At 45.7% G+C, this 9,462-nt stretch overlaps 2 protein-coding genes across 2 annotated transcripts; one reads left to right on the top strand and one right to left on the bottom strand.

Moving 5' to 3' along the window:
• Nucleotides 1–277: 277 nt before the first annotated feature.
• Nucleotides 278–3,165, top strand: LOC124663271. Its single transcript, XM_047200997.1, has 4 exons — nt 278–383; nt 511–598; nt 2,204–2,256; nt 2,798–3,165. The coding sequence occupies exons 1-4, from the start codon at nt 278–280 to the stop codon at nt 2,917–2,919; spliced, it is 369 nt and encodes a 122-aa protein (XP_047056953.1). The 3' UTR covers nt 2,920–3,165.
• A 5,622-nt stretch (nt 3,166–8,787) lies between these two features.
• Nucleotides 8,788–9,141, bottom strand: LOC124663273 (auxin-responsive protein SAUR71-like). Its single transcript, XM_047200998.1, has one exon. The coding sequence runs from the start codon at nt 9,139–9,141 to the stop codon at nt 8,788–8,790; it is 354 nt and encodes a 117-aa protein (XP_047056954.1).
• Nucleotides 9,142–9,462: the final 321 nt, after the last annotated feature.

A 9,462-nucleotide genomic window follows, 5' to 3' on the forward strand; every position in this document is an offset into this window, starting at 1 on the left:
CAGGGCCACGTGCCCTTTCTCGACTCTTATCCTCCGTATTTCTCTTCCCCACGTATCTTCTCCAAAATTTTCAGCAGCGGATCATCCGGAAGGACGAGCGGCGCCACCTACAGATCCCCTCCCATGCCTCCGCGGAAGGCCGGCACCATCCTCTTCTCTCTCGAATCTCACCTGCCTTGACTCCACCATGCTAGAACCCGCTCTCACGCGGCGATTGGGTGCACCCGACCATGCGTCCCTTGGGCCACGCCCACGCCCGTCAGTCCTGCCCCTCGCGATGTCCTTCTTCGCGGCCTCCGCCGACGAGCTGCTCGCGGTGGAGTCGAGGGGCGCCATCTCCACGAAGCCGAGAGCCGGTGCGGGCCTCAGTTCAAGAGCTCACAGTACGGCGGCGTGAGGGGAAATTTCGATCCCGGCCAGCGCCCAGTACTCAGTGGTGTTGGCGGCGACACCCGTCGATCTGGCCGCCGCCTGACCTCGGGTGGTACTTGGGTGGTGGCGACCCGTTAGCATGGAGGCTGGATTGCGAGCACGGAACAACAAAGACAGAGACTGCCGTGTCAACCAGTTCCGGCAGCTGCCACGCGCGTCTCTTCAGGTAAGCCTCCGCCCGCTCCGTCATCTACCTCTCTCTCTCTCTCTGTTGGCGAGCGCAGCGGAAGGCATCACAACCCCATTGCTACCGCTAACGTCTCCTCGCGTTTTGGCTCCATGGTTACCGCCAGTGGCGTCCTCTGGCCTCCATCGCGACCCTGAACTTCACGGTCAAATTCGAGCGGTGAAAGGAACAACGGGTCTGGTGAGAACCACGGCAGCGCGCCGCACTCCTGTTGGCTTATTCCTGTGTGCTTTTCATGCCCAACAAGGAGAGGAGACTCAGATGTCTCGGGACCCTTTTGTTGCAGCAGTTTGTGTGTAGCTCGACTACGTCATCAAGGTCGCTGCAAGTTGCGTTTGGTTGGAACAGGGTTTTCTTCCAAACTCTTCCACTTACTTTCTGTCTTTCTCTGCAATTTTTAGATGGTGCATGATTTATTGGCTTCCAAATTTAATTTGGTAATATATGAGCCGAACCACAAGATAGATGGGGGTTTATAATTAGCTACATGGAGACGCTTCAGTTATAGGATTTATACAGCCTTCCATTTTCAGATAATTGTTTGGTTGAACATTAGTTCAAGGCTCAAATATCTTGGAACTGCATGCCAATGTATGACTATACCCCTAGGAATACAGGGTACAGTCAGGGAAGCCTAGGAAAACGCTACTTAGATTTTCATCTTCAGTTGTGAGAAAATTGATGCTGAAATGGATAAGAAAATCATGGAACTACCGCATCTAATCTTAAGAGGAAATTGTTAGTCTTAAGCTGAAACTGTTGACAGGCTTATAATTTGGTTCCCTTTCTTCTGCTAGATAAAATATACATTGTCTGATTGTCGTTGTTGTCAATGTTGAAGTAGCCTCACATAATTTTTCCACGGATTAAAAGATGCTGAAATGGATAAGAAAGTCAGAGAACTACTGCATCTAATCTACAATGGTTGCTAGATAGGGACATCATATTGTAAGATTTACTGCATACTCTGTTGTTGTACTAAGGAATGATTGTATTTTCATTACATCTACCGCAGGCTTGGTCGTATACAGTTACCACCAACGCCTTCTGTTCCCATGTGGCCTCATGATAAGCACGACCATCTCTATGTTTCTTCATGCTTGGGTACTGTGATTTAACGTAGGCACTCAGAGTTAGATTTAGTTTCTTCCATGCTTTGAAGTGATGGCATATATGAGTTGCTTTATCAAACCTGTCACAACCTTTTGAACAAAATTAAGCAGAACAGATTCGTAGAAGTCCTCGGCCCTCTTGTGATTGATTTCCAAGCATTGACTTCCAATCAACTTCGGAGATAAATCTGTAGCGAACAGAAATAATCTGAAGTTTCCCTACACCATCCCGTGCATGCGCGGCCGACGGCAATGCTCCTTCAGTAGAGAAGGATGTGTCGGTAGTGGGTCGCCAGTGTGGGTGCGCCACCCAAGATTGTCATGGTAGCACAGCCGGGGCATGGAGTTGATTCTTCCTATAGAGCATCACTGCGCTGCCTACAAATAATGTTTCTTTCAGTTATATTTCCAGGGAAAACGTCAGCTTTAATATTTTGTTTATGACATGCTGTTACAACTTCATTCGGTGCAGGGTGGAAGATGCAATAGCTTTGCACTACATATTTTCCACTGGTGTATGTACTGGTATGCTTTTGTGCAACTACCGTCAAATTCATCATCTTGAGTTATGCATAGGAAATCCTAGATTTCTGCAGCACATTATATTACCAGTAGGTGGTGGGATTAAGATCATCCGCTAAATATGCTTTCATGGTTAGTTTCGAATTGGAAGTGATTTGAACTGCTTGGTAGATTTTTTTTAAAAAAAAGGACTACATTTCTGCAACACTACATTATTCTTATGCATGGGCACTAAATATGTAGTTAGCAAAATAAGCTATTTTGTCCCTCAGTTTATGAAAAAGGATGGTTACCGCTTTCTTGGATACTCCAAAAAAATCCATGGTTATAGATATACATAGTTTTTGAAGATGTAGTACTCAATGGTACCAAACACCTCAAAGTATGTGAAATAGTAGTATTTTTAATAGCCATTGTATTTCCAAAATACTTAGAAAAAACTAAGCTGCCAAACAGAACCTTAGTTCTTAGTGGCTTTTAGTGCAGCATTGCTTATTTGATAGGAGCGTCACAAGTGCTCGCTTAACTGTTTGATTTGTTGCAGCAATTGGGTGCTCCAAACGTGGAATCGGAGACTTGTGGATGCAAATGTATTTCATAGATCCTGTCTGCTGCAATTCCTTTAAACAGAAGTGGTTTTTGACGGGTCTTTGTTTTTTTGTTTAGCATCGATGTTTTTGTCTACTGTTACATGTAGGTGTTCCTTGGATAACTGTCTGTTCGTTCCTGCTTATGGATGTCATGTCAGAGTAGCTCTCACTATTACAGTATACCCATTCGATTTTTCCTAACTTTTTGAGAACAATGAACCTACACTTTATCTCCATCAGGGCCAAACGGGGTGCACACTACCCATTTGCGGTTTTCGAGATTCGATAATGTCCAGGTCTCACCAAGGTAGCATAAAACAGATAAGCCCAAGACAAAACTGATCCATCCTTATTTATTTTGCAAGAGAACTAAATAGTTACTTACTGATAAGTTGCTTTAATTATTTAGCCTTTTTCATTGGCCCTTCCTGTCTTGCTGCATCCCATTTCACTTCTTAGTTTTTGAATAGGGGTGGCTAGATGCCACATAAGGAACATTAAATCATATACTTATTTGGATAGTAGAGAAACAAATCAATTTTTTTTTGCTCCACTTCCCTTTTTCAGGAGCTTCACAGTCATAAAATGCCTAAGCTAAGAAGAAGAACTTTTACAAGCTAGAAAACCATGAAAAATAAAGCTATCCCATGAATGTTCAGATGAATACAAGAGTTGATTTGATATATTCAGGCTGCGGTACATGGAAACTGATCTCAAAACATGGATTTATGATATGCATTCCATTTAGTATGACGATGCATTCTTAACTCTACTTTTCAATGATTTTGAAGTATGACTGCCACCAGGATACTATGATATCACCCTTCATGAGGAAGACATATATGTTTGAGAGCATGACTGAATTTAATTAATAGGGTGTATTGTTGCATATTCAGAGTTTTTTCGGGTGTATTGGCGATAATGAATATGTTTTTTTAAGAAGTCATGAGAGAGTTCGACGGGATAGTAATATAGGTTCCATTTTGCAAGTGGTGTGTACTTGAGATGAAACTGGTTACTACCATATTCATTGGAACAAGTACTGTAATGGTGGCTAAAATAGGGTTCGTGCGTGGAGTTACAATTTTGTTTACTGCGATTTGCCAAAACTAGCAAACCTGCTGTTGTAGTGTGCCTGTTCACAGTTTTTCTGTATGCCCTCCTTCTATAAGTGTATCCCATGTCCAAATTAATTACGAGTTATTTGTATGCCTTAGTTAATGTGGGTAAAATTTTACATACCGTTCAATCTCAACACAAAAACATGTCTCCCACCGGTATATATAGAAGAAGGAGACCAGTTATTATTAGATGCCCACTTATTTACTTGATCTTCAAGATTAAAATTGTATACACCTAATTTCAATGTATGCTATATACAACTTTATTGCGAACCATCTTAAAACCTATTTTTCAAACAAGAAAATATTAATTACTTCCATTAATTTAAATATGTTCTTAAAAATATCACTACCATCATATTACATTGTCAGCACGGCGTGCCGCCGTGCCATCCATTGCTAGTTCTTATTATGGCTCAATCGGAGGAACAACATCTCCCGAATCTAAGGACAACAGTCGAAAAACCTTCATATACCTACGCACGAAAGGCTTCATTTTGCTTGATCAATCGTTGCCATGGCGTGCCAACATAGCGAAGTTAAATCAATCAAATTCTCTCAATTTGCTTGACCTTCCTATTTTACCAATGTTGAGGGAATGGAATTACATTCTCCCTTGTCCGATTTATAGACTAGTATGTCGGCGGCGGAGGTCAGCGGTGAGGTAATGGTGGTGCCCGTTTGGGTCCGATATAGGCCTAGCCTGGGCCAAGATTGGGAGGCGGTCACATGCGCCCTTTAGGGCCCGATTTTTGTCAAGTTGGTTCCCTAGTGCTGGGTCGCCGTTCAGCCTCGGCCACCTTTATGTGCACTCCACTTCCTGACTGCAAGTGTTGGCGCCCTCGGCCATCACAGATGGGTCTATCGGCGCCACCGGGAGTTCTCCGTCCTTGGTGGCAAAGACTAGTGGGGGTGGTGGAGAATGCTTGTAAGGCATGACGCTAGGCGTGGAATTTGTGACGCAACGCAGGTTACACATTTGTTGTTGTGGTGGTGATGTATCCTGGTGGTGGCGGCCGCGCCCCTCTCCTCCTCCCGCCCCCTCCCCACCGCGTGCAGCGGCATCATCGTCCTCGTGCTCCTTCACCTCTCGCCTCTCGGTGGCGGCGACGTTGGATGGGTAATGCTCTTTGTGGTGGTGTGTTGTTGATGATTCGGGCGTCATTACCTTAATAAGTGACATGCGAGAACACATGCGAGAATTATCCGCTGATCAAAAGAAAAACATTTGTTTGTCCAAGGTGTGTTCTCCCCACGTTGCATCCACCACGCCATGTGTTGCGCTGCGCCACGCCCGATGCAGTCCGTTGGAAATGACACACACATGAGGCGGCAGCGGCAGCAGCAGCCCGAGACCAGCATCATGTTGTGGTCTGCCTGCCTTTGGAACTTTGACTACACCTACACGGGCGTGCCCCCCTTCAATGCAGCCACTACACTGCACTGCACTGCACCACGGCATCGCTGAATCCATCCATACCCATGATCCGATTTCATGCAACGAGAAAAGCTGCCGGTGGCAACGTTATCTATTTCCTGGATGCTGCCATTGTCGTTGCAAGCTGCAACCTGCTGCTCGCCATGTGACGAGTTGCTGACCTTTTCTCCTCCCACATTTGCCAAGTTGAATTAAAACATGGTATGGGCTGTATGTCTCCTTGCATCGTCAGATATTGTTTCAGCACCATATTGATTATATCTATGTTTCCCTCGCCTGTCCAAACCTAGAAATACGTACACATGCTTACTTTATGTTCTGTATGTATGGAAAATTCAGGCACTTCGGTTTGACAGTTGGTTCCGTCACAATCATAACGACGACCAAGTCACGCCCACGATGATATAAAAAACTAATGCAAGATCAGTTGATTGAAATATACTATTTAGTTAGGATACTAGGCTGGGAGTGAGACACTGTTGAATCTTCTGTCTGAACTAAGACCCGATTATGCAGCAACCGTTCGTACCGGTTAATATATCCCTGCACATGGGGCTGCAGCTTGTTTGGTCGTATAATGATCCATGCTTAGTCCACATTTTCTTTCTGAAGCAATGCATTTTCTATTCTCATCTTTCATTTCAGTGGCGGTGCAATACATCTGAAGTTTCAGGGAAACCTTCCTTGCATGCTGAAATTGGGAACATTATTTTCTCCACTTTGTGGGGAAACAGACGGGTCAAGGTTGTCAACTTGGTGGACTACTACTTCTTCCGTCCCATAAAACATGAATGAAGTTTGTCTAAATTTGAACGTATCTAATCACTAAATAGTGTCTAGATACGTTGCAATTTGAATAAACTTCCGACAACTTTAGTGGGACGGAGGGAGTACATTACTCCATCTTGTATGTTTGGTCTTCAATTTTCTTCAGGGGAGACTTGGACACCCATGTTTCGGACTTTAACGAAGGAACCGGTAAATGAACATTGAACTAACCAATCGCTGCCGCCTCATAACCTTCTGTTTCACTTGTGCCAAACCAAACCGTCCATTTGGGTGCCATTTTGTGCGTCGCTTCTGGGATGCCATCGGCTGGAGCTTCCCGCTCGACGCGGATGTGCGCCGGCTGTTCTCCTACGACACTCCCGCTCCAAGTCGCTCGAAGGCGACTTCGACCCTCACCATCCTCCTCTGCTAGAATATTTGGAAACACCGCAATGGGGTTGCCTTCCACGGTGAGCGCGCTAGCCTTCCCCGCCTCCTCTCCATCTGCCGCGAGGACGCTGCGCTTTGGGAGCTCGGTGCTCCGGCCACGCTGCGTGATGAAGCGGTCGCCTGGGCCTCTCACCTAGGCACCCCGTAGTTTTGCTTGTGCAAGAGCTGCTCTCTCCCCCTGCTCTCTCCCCCCGGTGAAAAATTCGAAAAAAAAAACCCGTCCCTCTCATGACAGCCTGACCATCAGTTAACCGTTGTTCTAATACAAGACTGCAACTCTGCAGTATTAAATATGATCAGAGGGAGTATATCTCTAACAAGAAAGATTGATAATCCACCGGAAACCTAACACTAAGTTTGGTTATCAAAGGGAATAAGACATACTCAGTGGATTGCTAAATGTATCAATCTTTTATCATCAATTACAATGTGCTTGACAAAAATGAACCGGATTAGGATCGGGGGAATACTCAGTGGATTGCATATAGCTTCCTCTGCCTTAATATAAATACCGTAAGGGCTCCTCCCCCTGCTGGCATTCGTTTTGACAAAAACTTGCTGAAGATGCTAATCGAATTTTAGTGAAGATTGTGACAGGCTAGTGAGACAAATGGAATAAACACTGAAGTAACCAATCATTACTGTCTCGCCTCCCTCTATTTTCAGCCTGTGCCAAACTAAACCGTCCTTCTCATGACGGCCTGACGATCAGCTAACAGCCGTACCGATATGTACAAGACTGAAATTCTGCAGGATGCTTCCTTGATCTGGACCTGCATACTCATATATTTCTCTCAAGTGCCAAGAGCCCAAGATGTTAATCCACTTGAAACCTGGCAATCAGTTTCGTTGTAAAAGAGAATAGGACAAACACAGTGAACGCAAAATTTAAAATCTTTTATCTACAATAACAATGCTCTTGCTATAAGAACATTGCTGAAGATGTTAACCAGATTTTCGTGAACAGTATGACAGGGCAGAGGGCAGTGAGACAAACGAAGAGTGCGATTCAGATTCGGGCTGTAGTTTTTTCCTGTTTTTTCTTGTCTGGCTCAAGATATTGTTACTCCTGCACCAGACCAGCTGTGCAAATGCTCTAAATGTACTGCCTGCCCTGATGCTTGTAATAAAACTGCATTTCTACAGGAGCATTTCATCTCGTGGCAGATTCCGTTTTAATCAGTATCTTGCTATCTTTGCCCGGACCACCAACATAGCATCGGTTGCCACCGCAAGCTTTCACCGGCGTTAACTCGCCCCAGCCCAAAACGCAATGCGATGCAGTAAAGGCAAGCTGAAGATAACGTTTCAAAATTTATATCTCAGGGGTTTTGAACCATCTTTGTAGTAGAATTTAAGTGTAATTCCAGCGTTTCGTTTCAAAGACCATAGCCGAAGTTCAGAACAATCATTGCAGAATTTAAGTACAGTTCCGGCGTTTCGTTTCAAATGTCATACTCCCTCCGTTTCACCCCGTATCTCTAGGTCATCAAATTAATCTATATAATTTAAATTATATAATATAAAAATTATAATATTAAAAATAAAATATTTAAACTTTCCAATAATATAACTTTTATAACATATAACTAATGTTAACTTCATTAAATTTGCGACTTATGGTATACGCACGTCTAATAAATTATGAGAGAGAGCACCCAAGTTCATAACAAACTTTGCACGACTTAAGTGCGATTCCGGCGTTTCATTTCAAATGTCATAGCCCAAGTTAACAACAAACGGATCTGGATCATAGCCAAAGTTGACAGCAATGTAGTACTAATAAAAATTACTGCTAGTACCTCAGCAACAATATGGCATGAAACCAGCATAAAGATCACATCTAGTACTATATGGTTAAACACTGAAGAACACCTCAAAATCCCCTAGCACAACACTCACACACTAGCATCTCCCTTACACTGAAATTCCTAGAACTAGAAGGGGTGAAAAAGGAACACCTATTAGTTCTTCCATTCAGCTCATGCTTGCAGTAAGAAAAAAAAGTTACTACAAGGCTGCAGGAGGAAATCCCCAACACTGCCCTCGCTCCAGCGCCTCTTCCTCGGCCTGCCTCTGTACGTACAATTGTACATTGCCCAGGGGTAAATCTGCGGAATGAAGGGCAGATTCTCCAGCGGCAGGCCAAGAAGGGCGGAGCGGACGCCTAGAAATCGGCGGCGAAGGGGTCGTCGGAGGAGAGGCGGACGAGGAGGCGGCGGAAGTCGGCGACGGGGCAGGGGATGCGGAGCGCGCCGGGGTGGCCGTACCCGTACTCCTGGGCGGCGCGCATGAGGAGCGCCGCGAAGGCCGGCCGGCCGAGGAGGTCCGCGCGCACGGCGAACCGCTCCACGGGCCCGCCCTCCTCGCCGACGCACACCGGCACGTGCCCCTGCGGCACCTTCGCGCCGCCGCCGGAGGGAGGAGCCTGCTTCGGGGTCCGGAGCTGGCGGTAGGCTGTCGTGGCGGAGGAGGAGTCGACCGCTGCGACGCGGGAGAGCCGTCTGAAGAGGCGCTTCATGGTGGCGCTGTGGGGTGGAGGCGGCGGCGGGGAGGTGGAGGGAGGAGGAAAGATGGTTTCTTGGCGTTGGGGAGGGAAAGCTCAAGGGTCAAGGCGTTTGCAGTAGACTAGTCGTACTGGGTCGGGGTGGTGCGCTCCTCCCTGCTTTATAGGGTAGGGGCTAGTGCTCGCTACCACTTTTCCTGCCTTTTTTACTTGTTTTCTCGGTTATCCATCAAATGTTAGTGTCAGTTATTGTTACGCCAACACACACTGCCTCCACCTGATGCTTGCCATAAATTAATGATAATCCAAACCATAGCAATGTTAGACCGGTCATAG

This window comes from Lolium rigidum, chromosome 6, assembly GCF_022539505.1.
Source record: "Lolium rigidum isolate FL_2022 chromosome 6, APGP_CSIRO_Lrig_0.1, whole genome shotgun sequence".
In the NCBI taxonomy this organism is placed as follows: domain Eukaryota; kingdom Viridiplantae; phylum Streptophyta; class Magnoliopsida; order Poales; family Poaceae; genus Lolium; species Lolium rigidum.